Here is an 18,019-nt window from a genome sequence, read left to right as displayed (position 1 = left end):
TAACTCAATGCAGAAAGCAGCACCAGGAATCCAAAGCCCTGCGATGCCCAGGAGAAGGTGGTCCCAAACCTCTTCCCAGGTTGGCCTGTCTCCTGAGATTTGGGGGGGGTATGAATTCTCACTGCCACATCTACCCGCCCACCTGGCACCTTTCCACTGAGCCTGGCGTGTGAGAAAAGAGAGAGCTCCACCCCCGGAGCTGCTGTCTGGCTCCTGGACGGTCAGAGAGCAGAAGCTGAAACCGTCCCTTTTGGGCTCCTCCTGACCACCTTTTGCTCCTCCCCCCCAAAAGGCAGTCACCTGTCTTGCTCAGAAGCGCTTCCTCTGCCTTTTCAGTGCTCCCTTCTCCCTCGTCGGATATCTTATTGGAGTAGCTGCCGGAGACGTAAAGCTTGTTGATGTCCACGGTGGTTTTGCTGAAGGGCGACATGGCGGAGGAATACATGCTTGCATAACCATTGGAAGAGCAGCTCAGGGCCGCCAGCTCCAGGGCCTTCCCTCCTGTGATGATGGGAATGTTCAAGGACAGCTTCCTCCTCCGGCTTGGTGAGGATGACTTGGTGATGGACAGAGGGGGAGGGGAGGAAAACTTCCGGTTGGCACGTGGAGACTTGGGGGGCTCTCCATAGAGGAGTTTGGTGTTCTGGCTGCTGGCAAACAAAAGCTCCAGGGACCTGGCGGAAGACATCCAGGGACAAAGCTTTCACCAGGGCGTCTCTTTCCTCCTCTACGTTGCATCCCTTAATGACACAACTGCCTGAATTCCTCAAACACCGCATGACTTTACATAATCTCCCAAGAGAAGAGTGTGAGCCCCAAATCCCATTAGAAGAAAATTCAACTAGTATGAGCTAGTTCAAAAAGGTGAGGTCCAGGGCCCCCTTTCCCCAGGCCTCTTCTTTTACCGTGAGATGCAGGTGAATTAACAGAATGGATGGAGAAGATCAGGAGCTGAGGAGTGGCGGTTCATCCCCCCACCTCGAATGGTGAGACTCAATCAGGCCAAAACCCCTCCAGAGATCTGCAATTGGATGCAGCACCGATCCTTGGAGCAGTGGTGAAATCTAAAATCTGTTACTACCGGTTCTGTGAGCGTGGCTTGGTGGTGGTGGTGGGTAATGTGACTAGGTGGGCGTGGCCAACTTTTTAAAAAAAAACTTTTAAAACCATTTTTTCTACAACCTCTTCAAAGAGGTTGTAAAAAATGCTTTTAAAAGGCTCTGATGATCCCAGCTGAGTTGCCTGATCAGCAGAGGCTTTTTTTCTTTTAAAAATGTTTTTTTTAAAAAAATGTTTTTAAAAGAAACAAAGCCTCTGTCGGTCAGACAACTCAGTTGGGATACTCAGAAGCTTTTAAAAGCATTTTTTCTACAACCTCTTTGGCTGAAGAGGTTGTGGAAAAAATGCTTTTAAAAATAATTTTTAAAAAGCCTCTGATGATCGCGCGGCTCAGCTGGGCTTGGGGGGGGGCAGGGATTTTTGCTACCAGTTCTCCGAAACACCTACCGCCATCGTTACCGGATCAGGCGATCCGGTCCGAACTGGGAGCATTTCACCCCTGCCTTGGAGGATTCATAAGCCGAGTGCAGGCAGTCTATTTGTTCAGTGACCAGTCAAAGATATAGAGGCACTGAATGGACGGATTCACAACCAGTCCCCAAAGTTATGGCTGCTACAAGCACCCTCTGTGGTCACATGATCAAAATTCAGGCACTTGGCAGCCCACCCGCAATTTATGACCACAGGAGCGCTTCGGCTCCTTCCACCAGCCTCTCCCCCATCTATGCCCTTTCGGCCCCCCACACACCAGGGTCCCTGTTGGCCCAGTTGACCTTTGCCATCTTGGTGCTTCTGCTGCTGACCAAGCAGGCCGGCGGCTGGAGGAAGCTGAGGCAGCCCCTGCCTTCCTGAAGCTCAGGCTGAGGAGGACCAAGGCCAGGATGCCAAGGAGGGTCCAAGACCAGGTAGTATTCAATTAACAACACAAACCAGGAGGTCCCAGGATTGCCACCACTAGACGGTGGCCTGCTTTATGAGTGCATTGTTTGGTGATAGAAGTTCCAGTCTGGTTTTAAATGGAGAACTACTTGTAGCTTTTATGATGCAGGCAGGTTCCATGTTTCCCCAGGCCAGAGGGAGCAGGCCACTGCCAGCCACACAGTGAAAAGCTTCGCATGCTAATGGGGGCTGTAATGCTGGATGCTGCTGAAAAAGTGGGATTGATCCATGAAGAAGCCCCCAGGTCGAACTCTAACTCTCCTGCCAAACCGAGCTGGGGGCTTAGGACACTGGGCTGCCTCTCTCAGGCTTGGGAGGAATTTTTCTGCCAAAGGTTGTCTCTAGATTTCTGAATATTGTCTTACTTATTCCTTCTGTCTTTCTATTAAGCATGCATGGTGTTGTAAACACAATCAAATCAGTGAAACAAAGAAGCATCTGAAAAGGCCCGGATGGCCCCAGCTGAATTTCCACCCCCAGGAGGTTTGGGTAACGTTTTTGGAGAAGTCCTGGGCTTGGATGGAAAGAGGGCTTCCCAGGACCTTAGGTAGGAACCAAGGGTATAGTGAGGCTCCACTCTATATCTCTGCCCCATCTGAAGTGGGGAGGACTGATGAGATACTTTCAGTTGCAGCTTCATCAAGCAGCCCCAATCCTTGGGGGTGGGGGGAAATCAGCCTTGGGCGCTTCCATTTCTCTAAGCAAACCTGCACTAATCTGAGTGGCTTTTCATGACTTTTGGGATCCTGTTGGTCTATTTCATATGGGATTTGACCTGCCTTTCTTTGGGAAATTATCTTACCCGGCATTTTAGATGGCATGCCCCAGCTTGATATATTTCAAGAATCACAGTAGGCAGGAGGCTCCTTGGTAGCTCTCATCTCACTAAAGCAAGACGCCCCAGATATCCTATCAAATGTCCCTCAGACCAGAAGGAAGCTGATCTCAATCTTTCAGTCTCTCTCCTTCTCTCTCTCTCTCCTCTCTCTCTCTTTCTCTCTCTTTCTCTCTCCCCCATATTTTGAGCTTCACCCATGTGGCTGCCAAAGACTCACCTAGCAGGAATTGCACTGATTGGTTTCTTGTAGATGGTGATCAGCTTGTCCAACACAGTCATTGCCGTGGTGAAGACCCGGTATGAGTGCAGGAAGGTGTTGAGAAAGTCAATGCTGAGGAATCTCAGGTCTGTCAGTCTTTCCAGGAGACGCCCCACACTGGCATAGCGGATCTGGAGAACTTTGCAGGAGTTCATGGTCTTGCTGAATCGAATGTCCACGTCGTCACAGTACAGGCTAGTGTCTGACCTGGAGAACAGAGAGAGAGGAAGCACAGCCAATCGGCCTCGTCTGTGGTGACTGTAGCTTTCCAGGCACCAGAGATGCTCACTGGCCTGAACCTCCAAGGGCTGGAGAGGAAGCTGGCTGGGATGCTGGGGCTTGCAGTCTGGGTGCAGACCCACCATTCTGAAATGAGTTCATGCTACTTCTTATTACAGAAAATCCCAAAATGGTTTACAACATTATTAAATAATAGATAACAATCCAGCTATAGTTAATTCATTTCTTCCATTTAAATTGCATTTACTTGCTAGAGAAATTGATATAATTTCAAGTAATTTCCAGGTCTGTTATTCTGTTATTCTAAAAGACTTTTGGCTCCAGCCAAAAAAAACCAGTTTTCTCTCCATCTCTCAGGTTCAGGCCAGTAAGACACTGGTGGCATCTCTGTTGCCTGAAAAGATACACGTGCCACAGTTTTTGCCCTGTCCTCACATAGTTCTGGAGCACAGTCCACACTTTGCTATTCAAAATAGAGCAATTAACCCAGAAGAACTTCTGGTACCAACTCCCTGTGTTATTGATGGCTTTGTTGGCAGGAAGCCTTTATAAATTAGGGGTTGCATCAAAAATACCCCCAACAATTCTAGACAAAGGCAACTGCATTCCTTACTTGATCATCTGCGGAACAGAAACTTTTGAATTTTCTTCAAAGGCGTTCATCATGAGGCCATTACATCGGATGTTGTCTACACACTGAAACAGGGAAAAGAGATTTCAGGAAGCAGGAAGGAGGGGGGTTGGGAAGCGGTTGTGCTCTGCTGGTTTTCCCAATGGATCTTTGGGAGATGTGTGTGTCACTTGTAAGCATTGGCTCATTCGGCAACTACTTCCTCTTCCAAATGTCATTCTTCATCTTTGATTTAGTCCAGAGGATGCCTTGCATGTTGAAAAACAGTGAAGGATTCTCCTACAGCCCCAGGTCCTAACATCCCTAACCCTGCCTGGAAAGAAAGTGTTGGTTCTTCATGGTGTAACTGTTCTTTCCTCACCTGGCTGATGTCGCTGGTCCATGCAGCCTTTTCTTGCCTGGATGATGCCACCAGGATTATGGTATAAGGTGCGCTGTCTTTAGGTTCCACCATGATCTTGAAGTCAAGGTGCTCCGTATCTTGCCCAGATCCTTTATGTTGTTATTTTGAGGAAGGAGAGAAACAATTTAAGAAGATGATCACGGGAAGAGAAAGCATGGGGGTAAGTGAAAGGAAGGGAATAAGCTGGGCTGGGCCTTTAGCCTCCAACTTGTGTGGCAGGACATTCATTTTGGTGCAAAATTCCTTTTCCTTAAAGACTGAAAGGGCAGCTCCTTCATTGTGCACCAGCCACCCTTTCACTGCTAGTGCAAGAGTGTGACAGCAGTAACTGAGGGGATCTTAGGGTCCCAGTGGACAATCACTTAAATATGAGCCAACATTGTGCAGCTGCCGCCATCAAAAAGCCAATGCAATCTTAGCCTGTATTAACAGAGGGGTTGAATCAAGATCACATGAAGTGTTAATACCACTTTATAAAAAGTGTGGTAATCCCACACTTGGAATATTGCTTCTATTTTGGTCACCATAATATAAAAAAGATGTTGAAACTCTGGAAAGAGTGCAGAGAGGAGCAACAAAAATGATTAGGGGGCTGGAGGCTAAAATATATGAAGAAAGTTGCAGGAATTGGGTACAGCTAGGCTTGTGAAAGGTAAGATGGATATGGTGGCTCAGTGGCTAAGACACTGAGTTTTTCGATTGAAAGGTCGGCAGTTCAGTGGTTTGAATCCTTAGTGCTGCGTAATGGGGTGAGCTCCCGTTACTTGTCCCAGCTTCTGCCAACCTAGCAGTTTGAAAGCAGGTAAAAAATGCAAGTGGAAAAATAGGGACCACCTTTGGTGGGAAGGGAACAACGTTCCGTGCACCTTTGGCGTTTAGTCATGCCGGCCACATGACCACGGAGACGTCTTCAGACAGCGCTGGCCCTTCAGTTTTGAAATGGAGATGAGCACCGCCCCTTAGAGTCGGGAACGACTAGCACATATGTGCGAGGGAAACCTTTACCTTTAGGCTTTTGAAAAGAAGGACTAGGGGTGACATGATAGCAGTATTTCAGTATTTGGGGGGCTGCCACAAAGAAGAGGGGATTGACCTATTTTCCAAAGCACCAGAAGGCAAGATAAAAAACAATGGATGGAAACTAACCAAGGAGAGAAGCAACCTGGAATTAAGGAGAAATTTCCTGACAGTGAGAACAATTAACTAGTGGAACGACTTCTCTCCAGAAGTTGCAGGTGCTCCATCACTGGAGGCTTTCAAGTCAAGATTGAACAGCTACTTGTCTGAAATGGTATAGGGTCTCCTGCTTGAGCAGGGGATTGGACTAGAAGACCTCCAAGGTCCCTTCCAGCTCTGTTATTCTGAGAGGGACAGATGAGGCAGCTGGCGCTTGGAGGAAGGGAGCAGGAGAGAAATGTTCCCCTCCTCCCCACAGCAGCTCCAGGCTTGTGCTGTGCTTGTGAGATCAGCTCCCAGGGTCATGAACTGAGGCTTTCTTTGAAGTGGGAAACCCCATTAAAAACCTTCGTTTAGCAGTGGGAAACGCCAGTGAAGGCTGTGGTTCTTCTCCTAGAGCTACCTGCTGCACTCTCCCTGGCTTCCTGCCTTATAGATATGTGGGAATGGCAGCCAGACAGTCTCTCCTGAGGCAGACTCTCTCTGGACTCCCTACTCCCAGTATGCTCATGTCAAGCGTCAACGGAGGAGGAGAGGCTGTGTAAGTGCATAGGGCTTATGTGGGGACAGGAGACCCCAGTGCTGCTAAGGCTGCAGAGGACAGCAGGGAACCAGGAAAGAGCTTAAGGGTGGGGTGGGGGGGCTTGGGTCAAATGTAAGCTGGGCTGGGTGGAAGAGCGGCGGGTGGGAGGGTGGGGTTGCTCCAGGGATACATACGGTCCTCATCCGTGCTTTCCGTATCTTCCACCAGCGTGCAGTCAATGAGTGAAATCACACCGCCATTCTGGAGAAAGCACAGGGGAGGCCTTACGTGAGAGCCTCTCGTATCCCCACTGCTCCCTGACCCTCCTGCTACGTCTCCTCCACACCACGAGAAATGCTCAGTTACTGTCTGTCATATGCACTTGGCATCCTGCTGCCATGTGCAGCCTCCAGTCATGACCGGGGGTGTGTGTGTCTCCCTCACTGTACAGTAGCTTCTGTAAGGATTGTGTGGCCTTCTGTATGGGAGGCTGGAGACCAATGCACACACACCCCAAATATATTCTAGAGTAACCTGCTGCTCGACGTTCTGCCTCTCTCACCTTCGTCAAGTGCAGCTTCCCTCCAGAGCCCCGGGTGCAAATGATCAGGTGCTTGGAGAAGAGGAAGCACTGCCTTTCCCCCTCCTTCCTCAGGGACAGGGAGCCCAGCCGTCCACGCGTCACTTTCCCCTTCTCAGACATTGGCACTTGAATGAGGGACCCTGCGGGAGAAGAGGCACTGCCGTCACAGCCCTCGGCCCTGGGGACACCAGCTCCTCCCTAGTAGCACCTAAAGACAGCAGGTCAGGTGGCAGCCCATGGGGGGACCCTGTGCAGCCCAAACCTATGCCCAAGGCTTTCAGAGCAGGTCTGGGTGGACAGAGGGGGAACCTGAAAAGAACAGGACTGAAAACTTCCTGCAATGGTCTGACCGGTCAAACGTGCAAGTGTACTGATCCTCCCAGCCATTGACATTTAGCAGGACCAGCAGCAGGAAAGCTATAGAACCCCTCATGTTCTAAATTGGGGAGCCTTTCCCCAGTGGATTCATCTGTGGGCATGGTGACAGGCAGCCCATGAAAGGAATCGGTCTATTCCTTGATGGCCGTCAGGCCTTCCGATAGAAGCAGATTTTTTGCTTAAATAACTCTTGTCCTGAACTTCCCAGCCTTGAACTTCTCCGGACAAGCCCCTGGGCTGCCTGAGAAAGAGGAACTGCTGAGCCTCCTCAGGGCTCCCTCTGGGACTGCCCTTTCCTGGAGTATCTCCAGCTCTTTCTGGAGCTCTGGTGGCCAGAAGACTCATGGGCTACCTTGTCTCACAAAAGTCTGGCTGGTGTCCAGGAGGATTTCACAGCCTTCCGTAATCATCCGCTCGATCGCCAAGTTCTTCCGAATGTTTTCTGTTTCACTGACTTCATCGTGCATTATCCTGCATGGGAAGAGATCAGTCAGCCTGAAACCAGGGTTTTTCTTGCTGGACAGTGGCTTTATACATGGCAGCTGCAGCGAGATTATTTGTTCCAAGATAGAAAGACTCTGAAATGCCCCTAAGGGAAGTAGGGTGGTGAAGATGGCAGAATGGCAGAGATTGCAAAATTTACTTGTTTTGATCAGGGAAAAGACAACAATGACAACATTTGGAAATCTTTTATGGAACACTTTTTGCTGAAAGCAGAGAGAATGAACCTGTGATTTGGGGATTTCATGATCAGAAGGGGTAGAAAATGGAAAGAAGGGATTATTTTAGAGTGAGAGGACAAAATATAAATGCATTAACTGCTGTAAAGAAGATCAGAAACCTCTTTTGTATCTTTTTTCTGTTTCTTTTTTCCCCATTTACTTATCATCTTTGACTTTGCTTTTTTCTTTAAATCTGTATTATTTTTAGTTAGCAAAAATATTTAATAAAATTTATTAATGATTCATCTTTAATAAATATTTAATAAAATGTAATTGTTTGAAAAAGGAAGAGGGTCAGCTAAACAACAATAATTCCCACCATCATAGATTTGCCGGCTGTCCCTAGCTGAGAGAGCTGAGGGCTGAGAGAGTGCAGCTGGAGGACAGGAGGGAGAGAGCCAGAGATTCCCCCGGCCCAGAGTCCTTGGGGGCAAAGCTGGCAGTTCATCTGGGCATTCGCCTCAAAGGGAAACCTGGGAGCCACAGGGCCCGCTCGGGGTGGGGGGTGGGGGGACCGAAGATGAAGGGCAAGCAGGAGCTATCAGCTGTTTGAGGGAGCTGAGCTTTTTTTCTCCCTGAAAGGCATTTTGGAAGAAAAGTCTCTGCATTTCTAAAATAACATATGTTGCCTTGTCATTATCTGCTTCACACATCCTGTACTCTGTGTCTCTGCTTAAGTGCAGATGGCTGCTTATTTTTCCCAAAGTGATAATTATACAAAAATGTGAGAAATTCAGAATTCTTTAAAGGTGATGGAGATCTTTGTATTGTGGGCTTCAGAGTCGGAGGGAGGACTCAGAGCACCGACTGGAAACCCAAATGGCTCTTCATGCCGTAAAAGCCTCATGGAGAGGCTGCTTCATCAAGCAGAATCTCTTGCCGGTTTCCTTGTGAGAAAAGGGTGGCCGATGAGGAAATAGATGAGAGGACCCACCTCAGTGGTGGATGCCGAGGGGGCCCTGGGTGCAAGAGGGCCTGCTGCCCGCATTCTGCCAGCCCCTCCCCACAAGGCAGCCCTTAGCCCCTCTGACCTGGAGAGTTCCTCCAACTTGGACTTGGCGTAGTCCAGGCTGTTCCTCTCGACGTGCTCGTGGGGCGTGTGGGCCAGCAGCTCGTGCAGGGTCAGGATGTACCTGGGGATCTGGTGGAGACACAAGAGAGAAGAGAACCAGGGACTGGGTTGGTGCTTTGGCTTGCCCAGACAAGACCACCCCCCAGACTTCAGAGGACTGTGCTGAAGCATCTGTGTCCAGCCTTCAGGGTGGCATTTCCAGGACACCATACAAGGACCCCGAATGGGGCTTTATGTCAGTGCCCAAGCTGACCTGGTGCCCCACAACCTCACCTGAAACATGGGGTAGGTCAGGAAAGTCTCCAGCGTCCGCTCCTCACAGTCAGGCTTGGCCTCGTAATGCTTCAAGAGCTTATCAAAATCCCGGTTCTGCTTGCAGTGGGCCAGGATCTGCAGGCTGTACTGGTGGTTCCGAACAAACTCCTGATAGATGTTGAGCATTGGCAGGAGGATGTCAAAGAGGTCCGCTGCGGGCAAAGGCAGGCAGGCAGGCAGTGAGTGGCTGGGGGAGGGGGGAAGGCCGGCCTGGGCAGGCAGCAGAGTCTCTCTCTGCTGGGGGAAACTCCTTGGTAGGGCAAAGGGCTTGGCCATTGCATTTTGGGGGGGAGGGGCAGACTCTGAGTGAGAATGCAGGGTAATGCCACATCCCATTTGTGTCCTTTCACATCTTTTAAACGTTAAATGGGGTTGTGGCAGTGTCAATCAAAGATCTCATCCCCTCCCAGCTGCCCTCTGGGCTTGTTCTCCCTGGGATCAGAGCTCGGGTGGAGGAAGTGAAGCTCCACTCCAGACATGTCCCAATCCAGATCCCTCTTTCTCGGTGCTGGGAGAGATGGCACGGGCGGCGTCCCTGAGCCAGCCTCACGCAAGAGGCGCCTGTAGACTGGGATTGCTGGGGCAGATCATTTTCTAGAGGGGGTGTTTACAGTGTCCTGAGAACCATGAAAACCCCTTCCTATTTTGGCACTAATAATGTACTACTGAAGAATGCCCCTTTCCCAACCAGCCATGCTGAATTTGGAAGCAGCAAAGGAAGGAAAGGAAAGGAAGGGAGAGGAGTCTGAAAGAAAAGGGGCTCTCAGAACATGAATCCCATCTCTCTCTGAAGCCTTTTTTGAGCCCTGGAACAGTGGGTGGGGGTGGGGGAGAAGACCTGCAAAAGAGCCTTGAGGTGCTCCTCTGGGCTCCCCTGCCCCCACACATACCCTCCTGCTGATATAGTGTGATGGGCAGGAAAATTGTGGGGAGTGGGCAGCCACTTTGCTTATCACATGCAACATATTCAAAATCTGGATGTGCCATTTGGCAAGGACGGGCTCAGGCGCAGTCCAGGCAGCACCATGAAGCTCAGCCAGAAGAGCAGTGAACATGCCAGCATCACTTTCTCCTGTCGAGGGCGGATGGACTCAACTCAGTAGTGGCAAACAGTTGTGTGTGTGTGTAGATTCTTATAGCCCATCTACATAAAAAGGGCAGGAAGCCCCAAGTTTGGAGGGAAATCCGAGATGAAAAGAGCAACAGATCTTGGCTGCAGAAGAATCTCCCTTCCCAAATCTGGGGGTGCTCAGAATATTCAGTTTGCTTGGATTGGGAGCCTGGCCATGAGGAGGGGAGATGGAAATGGAATGGTGAAACCAGGCCCCGTGCACTTTGCTGAAGGTCCTTCGGGTTTGGTTTAATCTCGAACAGGGTAAACAGCAAGTTTCTTGACACTCACCAAGCACCAAGGTTGGCCAGCTAGAGATGCGTGCTTTTAAGCCCTGGTAGAAGATCTGGTGTAAAAACATGATGGTTTCACTAAAAGAGAAAGAAATGTGGGCCAGGAAGTTAGGAACTGAAAACTGGTGGGGGGGGGGACGTTTGGCTTATCACCTATGAAAACTCATTTTGCTGGGAAGAAAATGTTAATTGCCCCCAGGCTGCTGGATAGTGCATAATAGAGGAGGATAAGATGCGTGCTGAGTTTTTCCTCACTCAGCTCTCTGCACTGGTCTGAATCAAAGGAAAATTGTCCCCAAATCTGAAAGTCTGGGAGAGCAGCCAATCACACGGGAGCATCACCCATGTATGATTTTGGAGAGTAGCAAAGTGTTGCCAACAGACTCCGAGTGTCACAGATTAGCTGATCCTTTCCCACCCCACTTACAATCCCCCATAGGATCACAGAATTGTAGTCTTGGAAGGAGCAATCAAAGCCATTGGTCCAACTTTGTGCAGGAATCCAGATTAATGATCAATTTCAGAAGCAGCCAACGCTCCCCTTAAGTACACCCCTCTCCATCATGAATTCCTCTATCAAACTGCTTATTTGTTTAGGAAGCACAACTGGAATGTGCCTTTCCTGAACTCAAATCCATGATTTCACATCCTGTCACCTTGGAAATGAGAGAGTAGAAGCCCAGACCTTCTTAAGGGAAAACTCCTTGGAGATCCTCAAAAGAGAATTATGTGGCTATTTCCTCCCTCCCTCCCAAAGAGACTTGGAAGACACCAGTTGGATTCCATCCCTTTTCTGCTCAATCTTGATTCCTGAGAAAGACACTATCTCCCTTAGTCCCTGACGCAGCTGCACAGGAGTGGGTCATATCTGGCCAAGCCCTCCCACTCCCCAGGTTCATCTGGGCCAGGATCTGCAGGCTGTACTGGTGGTTCCGAACAAACTCCTGATAGATGTTGAGCATTGGCAGGAGGATGTCAAAAAGGTCCGGGACGTGTTGGAATGGGCCCCCCCACACACCCACAAACAACTACAGTTTCCTGGGGTTTGCTAACTTCTATCAACAATTCATCCCCTCGTTCGCAAAAATTGCACTACCTATTACTAATCTTCTGAAAACGAAAGGAGAAGAGAGGCCAAAGCCCTCTCGGCCTCTCGAGTGGACTATGGACTGTCAGGCAGCGTTTGAGAAACTAAAATGACTGTTTGCTGCCGAACCAGTCCTTAAACATCCTGACATGGAAGCCCCTTTTGTTGTACAGGCTGATGCCAGCGATGTAGCCGTTGGGGCGGTGTTACTTCAAGCAAACACAGAAGGAAAGCTGCAACCCTGTGCCTATACCTCTCGGAAATTATCAGAGACTGAGAGGAGATGGGCCATATGGGAGAAAGAAGCTTTTGCTGTTTGTTGGGCATTGTTAATGTGGAGACATTTCCTTGAAGGGGCTAAGCAACCATTTGAGGTGTGGACTGACCACAAGAACTTAGAAGCTTTGAAAATGCCACGAAAGCTGTCCCCAAAACAAGTCCGCTGGGCTCAGCACTTCAAACGATTCAATTTTTCCCTGCGCTACCTTCCTGGAGGGAAGAACTTCATGGCAGATGCCCTTTCGAGACTGCCACAATACAATAGTGTTAGAGAGGAAGTGATTCATCCAATTATCTCCTCAAAACAACTGGCGGCACCAGTAGTTACTAGAGCCCAGGCGAAAGCAGATCCAACTTTGTCGGGCGACTTGAGCAAACAGCTAAGGGACGCTTTAAAAACCGACAAGTGGTTTTTGGCCCATTCAAATGAGTGTATGCTTCGAGAAGGACTTGCCTGGGTGGGAGCTAAGCTTTATGTTCCCGCCAGTCTAAGAGTGACAGTATTACAACACGCCCATGATGCCAAAGTTGCCAGCCATTTTGGGTTCGTGAAGACATTACATTTAGTTAAATGACAGTTCTGGTGGCCTGCACTAAAGAAGGACATAGAAGCATACGTAGCAAGTTGTCCCGTATGTGCTTCTGCAAAGACACCTCCTGGGAAGCCACCTGGATTGCTTCAGAGTGTTGCCAGACCAGGAGCCCCATGGAAGGAAATTTCCATGGATTTTATTGTTGAGTTACCTGAAAGTGGGGGGGGGGGAATACAGTTATTTGGGTGGTTACTGATTTGTTCTCTAAACAAGTGCATTTTATCCCATGTCCCAAGATCCCTTCCACTAAAACGCTTGCAAACTTGTTTGTCCAACATGTATACTAATTACATGGGGCTCCAGAGCGGATAATCTCGGACAGAGGTGTTCAGTTCACCTCCCACTTTGGAAAGAGTTCATAGAATTGTTAGGCTCTGCCCAAGGGTTAAGCTCTGCCCACCACCCTCAGACCAATGGGGCTTGTGAGAGAATCAATTCCATGTTAGAACAATACCTGAGATGTTACATAAATTATCAACAAGATAACTGGACAGATTTGCTGCCATTTGCAGAGGTGGCCTATAAGAACTCCATACATAGCAGTATCGGGTTTACTCCTTTTAAGGTGGCCTCTGGCCAAGATTTTGTACCCATTCCGGAGTTGCCTCAGGAGAACCCACAGATACCCTCCTTGGTTGAGTGGATTGAACAGTTACATGACACTTGGTCAGTAACATGTAAGGCTCTGGATGAAGCACATCAAGCTCATAAAATCCAAGCCAATAAGAAAAGGATTCAGGGTTGGAATTATAAAGTTGGTGATATGGTTTTCCTTTCCACCAAGTACTTGCAAACTACCCAAAAGTCGAAAAAACTTGGACCCAAGTATGTGGGTCCTTTTCTGATAGTCCGTATCGTTAACCCAGTCACAGTGCAATTGGAATTACCCAAAAACTTGTGGAGGATTCATCCGGTGTTTCATATCAGTTTGCTAAAACCAGAGTGTTCATCCCCTTTATGTCTGGACCAAGAACTTCCCCCTGTCCCCATACTAATTGAGGGGGAACAGCATTTTGAGATCAAGGAAATATTGGACTCTAGAAAGCATTGTGGTAGTGGCCTGAAAACATTTTCCGTTATCTAAAGCTGAATGGGCTCCAAAACAACTGCAATTGTTTCACTCCAAATATCCTGATAAACCTTAATCTATTTCTTATTGTCATACTTTTAATTCTATAATTATCTGTTTTCTGTCATTTTGGTTTTCTTGTAGGAATAATGTCTCTTCTGCAGGAGGGCCAAATGTCAGCCTCCGCTTTTTCATTGCTTGCTCAGCTGCCATGAAACGGGGGGAGGGGGGAGCTATTGGAATTCTTGGGAGGGGGGAAGTGAGCTGGTGGAGAAGAAGAGAGAAACTTTGCTTCAGCGTTTCTTTGAAGCTGATAACAAGTCAAGGTCAACTACTGTGACATAGCAGGAGGATGGCACCACCAGACGTCGCACCCACATGACCTCTGGGGTATTGTGGTTTGGATGATTTATGCTGGACAGTTGGGGGAAGGCTTTGGGGATGTTTTCTATATGTAATTTTCGCGCCTTTTGCTTCAGATCTTGCTTTTCTTTGGTTGCATTCAGTTCATACTCAGTAAAAGTACCTTTCTCTATGAAAATGGAGTCGGGGTTTTTCTTTCTTGAGTTTTGAAAGGAGGCATGCCTGACATTCCTTCTGACTCACCTGTTCAGGAAGATGCTGCTGACATCATCATGGGTGATGGGGGGCTTTTTAGAACTGGCCGCCATCCTCAGTGGGCGCAGGAAGTTGTTGACAAGGATGTGCAGCTGCTGCACGTACTCGGCTTCAGCTTCCAACATGCTGAAGACCACCTGATTCCTCTTCCGCATGCTGTCAGCGTGAGGGGAGCGGATGTAATCCTGGATGATGGTCTTCCACTTCCTTCTGCACAGCCATCCCCGGAGAAAACTCTGGACCTGTTTCCAGAGAGGGGATTCCAGATTATTGCCTGTCAAATGCAATCCCAGGTCCTTCCCTGAATCAATTATGTGACAGATAGATCCTTCCACAGGAAATCTTCTTGTGTTCAGTGTCATGAAATTATGTTTGGCTTTTGAACATTGATTCTCCCAAGCCTTGCATTATTTTCATCAACTGTCTTAATGCAGTTTATGGTTCTGCGATGGTTAATGCTCCATCATCTGAACCACATTTAAGCTTATACAGGTAGTCCTCAACAGTTCATTTAGTGATTGTTCAAGATGACAAGGACACCGAAAAAAATGATTTATATCTGTTTTCACATTTACAACCATTGCAGCATCCCCATGGTCACATGATCAGAATTCAGACGTGTGGCAACTGGCTCATATTTATGACAATCATGTGATCTCCTTTTGCAATCTTTTAATAAGCAAAGTCAATGGGGAAGCCAGATTCACTTAACAACCTTGTTACTAATTTAACAACTGCAGTGACTCACTTAACTGTGGCAACAGATTGTGAAATGCGGCAAAACACATTTAACAAATGTCTCACTTAGCAACAGAAATTTTGGGCTCAATTGTGGTGGTAAGTTGAGAATTACCTGTATTCCTCTCCATAGAATTTGTTGCCTCCAATTTTTTCTGCCAATATTTCTAAGGCAATGATCAATAATAAGGGAGAGACTGGGACTCCTTACATGGCACCTTTTCTTATTGGAAAGTCTATGGAAAATATACACCAGAATTTTTGCCATTTGCCATTGAGACAGACTTTCAGTCCAGAACTGCCCAGGATTTCTTTTCTTGGATACCGCAAGTAAAAAGGGCCACTGCAGGTTATCAAAAGCTTTTTCTTTATCTAGGAAGATTTGTGCTGTCTTTTTCATTGTTGTTGTTGTTGATATTATTAGTAATATTATTAATTAATAATGTTCTGTATTAATTACAATTACTGCAATTAATTAATTACTGCTGTTGTCCTTAATATTCCTCTTACATTCCTCTCTGGAAAATAACCTGTTTGGTTGATATGATATGAAACATTTTTGCCAATCAAAATGATACCAGAGGCCAGCACTTAGTTAGGCTGCATAGCAGGCCAGTTTCTGTTTATTGGTTTCTTATCAGAAAGGCCTTAAGTAGAAAATTAAGTCAGGTGGCACAGCAAATGTGGTGCTCACCCCAGGTGAAATGCTGGAGGCCACAGCTCCCAGGGCTCCGCCAACGACAGGGATAACTGTCTGAAGCAGGCCAGCCCAATCTCCCAAAATCAAGAGTTGCACCAGAGGACTATGTCCCGAAAGGGCTGAGGAAAAGCATTCCTCCAAGATGAGATTCTAGTAGAGAAAATGGCCAAAGGTGGGCTGCCGCTGAATGGATGCAGAGCAAGGTGAATCGTTGAACCTAACAAATGCTCTTGACTGAGGTTCATTTGGGGACTGTGTGCCTGGTGGCTCAGTCCCTGGAAAATAGTGTGATTGACCAGGAGAGGCTGGGGGGGGGGGCTCATGTCTTATGCAATGAGCACTTTATCTGAAGAGAAACCAGAGTCTTCCAGCAATATGCTGGGGGTCCCCTCTGGCCCTGAGGAGAGGAAAGAGGCCATCTGAAGTGGGCAAGGAGACTTCTTCTCATGGGTCTAAACATGGGCTTTTCCTACACACACACCCCTCATCATTTTGTGCTGAAGCTGGGGGCAAAAGGGGCTCCTCACCTTCTTGATCTTCTTGATGTCAATGTCATCATCGTTTGGCATGTTGGCCTGGTTGGACTGAATGCGCTCATGGTCCTTAAGTAAGGCGGCAATCTGGTGGGACAGAGAAAAGCAGAAACAGGCTTTATATTTTAATTTATAAAATAGTTTTGAAAGAATGAGTTCCCTCCAATCAGCTATTAAAAGGGTGTTAATAACTTAGGGATGTGTGATTTAATGATACATTACATGAGGAATTGTGAGCCCAAATCCAGGAAAGGGGAAGGATAAATAGCAAGAGCACTTAGACGTATATACCACTTCACAGTGCTTTACAACCCTCTCTAAGCAGTTTACAGAGTCAGCCTATGGCCCCAACAATCTGGGTCCTCATTTTGCTGACCCCGGAAGGATTGATGGATGAGTCAACCTTGAGCTGGTCAGAACTGAACTGCTGGCAGGCAGCAGAATTAGCCTGCAATACTGCATTCCAACTACTGCATCACCATGGCTCTTTTAATAACTACTAGCTCAAATAACTAGTAACTACTATAGCAATAAAGAGTCCTGCTTACAAGATGCCAAAGGTTTTATTTCTCTGTGCAACAGATACCAAAGAGTTAGAATCCTTCAAGCAGCGAGGGAAATACTGGTTCAGGGAAAAATCAGAACTGGAGCAAAGCAGAGGAACTTGCTAGCTCAGCTGCTGCCATTCAGATCATGACTTCTGGGAGAGGAAATAAGGTTCATCAGGATGAGATTCCCAATCCCGGCCTTCACTGGGCAGTCAGTGGTCAGGCTGAAAAACCAGATGCGGAAAGGTTGCAAGAAACTGGCTTCGCCTAGGGTGCGACACAAAGTTGCACAGGTTGAGCTAAGGGACTTTCCTGAGCAGGAAGAGGCTCCTTATCGCTCTTGTAGCCTGGACTGGGCAGGGGAAGGAAACGGCATCAGTGAAGAATTTATTTACTATTAATATTTCTGCTTCTCCTGGAAGGGTCACCCAGAAAGTTAAATGTAAAAAGTAAGCCTAAACATAAAATCTGGTAATGTGAAAGCAGCACAGCACTTAAATAAACCAGAATAAAATCAGTAGCAGGAAGTAATGGGGTAGAGAAGTTGATTTAGCGCTGCCACTAAACCTCAGGGGCTGCTTGTGGCGCTGAGGCAATTCTGCTCTTTGACTTCCCTGCTTCGGAGTCCTTCTTCCACCCAGCAGCAAATGCTCAGATCTGCTCCTGAAGAAGGAGAAACCCGGTGCATGGAATAGCTTCCATAAACCTCTCCATGGCCTGGTGTTCCAGTTCGGATATGGGCTCAGTTCCTTGTTTACACAGAAAGAGAGAGAGAGCTTAAACAGGGGTCTTCTCCATCTCGCTAAAACTGCAGAGGTCGCCTCCATTTTGTCTTGGGTGCCTCTGACAGCCCACAATGCCCCCATCCCAGGGATGAGACAGACTGCCCAGGCCAACCGCGCCCAGAGCTCCCGTGCTTCCCAGCTTGGCCCCTGGAATGCCCACTTCCCTGGCCTTCTGCTCAGCCTCAGGAAAGAGCAAGAGGGGCCTTTTGGGGAGCACACAGGGCAGCCTATTTAGAGCTGTCTAAACAAATCGTCTTGGGAACAAAACAACACAACTCCTTACGCAATCAATGCAATCATCAGTATTTGCATATGCATACAAAGGGCCATTTGATCTGCTCTTCAAAGAGCACAAAGAGAAGCTCAACAAACATTTAAATGCAGAAGCTCCATAATCAATCAAAAGGTTGAGATTATGGTTTGCTTGGGCTTTTTAAATAACTGTCACACTTTCCTAGAGTCTCCTATTATGGACTTCTGGGCTTAAAGTGGCTTTACAATCAAAGCTATCAGAACAAAGGCAAAGG

The 18,019-nt window shown here is 47.8% G+C and overlaps 1 protein-coding gene across 2 annotated transcripts in view; it reads right to left on the bottom strand.

Moving 5' to 3' along the window:
* Positions 1 to 18,019, bottom strand: part of RASGRF1 (Ras protein specific guanine nucleotide releasing factor 1) — a 75,404-nt gene that overhangs the window by 30,395 nt on the left and 26,990 nt on the right. Inside the window, exons 4-15 of one of the 2 annotated variants that reach the window (XM_034435533.3) lie at positions 16,154 to 16,246; positions 14,177 to 14,430; positions 10,541 to 10,620; positions 9,097 to 9,290; positions 8,783 to 8,892; positions 7,382 to 7,500; positions 6,631 to 6,791; positions 6,263 to 6,329; positions 4,328 to 4,458; positions 3,949 to 4,031; positions 3,054 to 3,302; positions 301 to 674 (exon numbers count right to left, since the gene is read on the bottom strand). In XM_034435533.3, the coding sequence (XP_034291424.2) occupies positions 301 to 674; positions 3,054 to 3,302; positions 3,949 to 4,031; positions 4,328 to 4,458; positions 6,263 to 6,329; positions 6,631 to 6,791; positions 7,382 to 7,500; positions 8,783 to 8,892; positions 9,097 to 9,290; positions 10,541 to 10,620; positions 14,177 to 14,430; positions 16,154 to 16,246 (1,915 nt within the window). The remainder of the gene's footprint in view (positions 1 to 300; positions 675 to 3,053; positions 3,303 to 3,948; positions 4,032 to 4,327; positions 4,459 to 6,262; positions 6,330 to 6,630; positions 6,792 to 7,381; positions 7,501 to 8,782; positions 8,893 to 9,096; positions 9,291 to 10,540; positions 10,621 to 14,176; positions 14,431 to 16,153; positions 16,247 to 18,019) is intronic. The other variant, XM_034435534.3, reaches the window with a different exon arrangement.

Source organism: Pantherophis guttatus, chromosome 13 (assembly GCF_059756535.1).
Source record: "Pantherophis guttatus breed Tessera chromosome 13, ASM5975653v1, whole genome shotgun sequence".
Classification (NCBI taxonomy): Eukaryota; Metazoa; Chordata; class Lepidosauria; order Squamata; family Colubridae; genus Pantherophis; species Pantherophis guttatus.
Note: the sequence above shows the minus strand (reverse complement) of the source record. Positions and strands in the feature narration are given on the sequence as shown.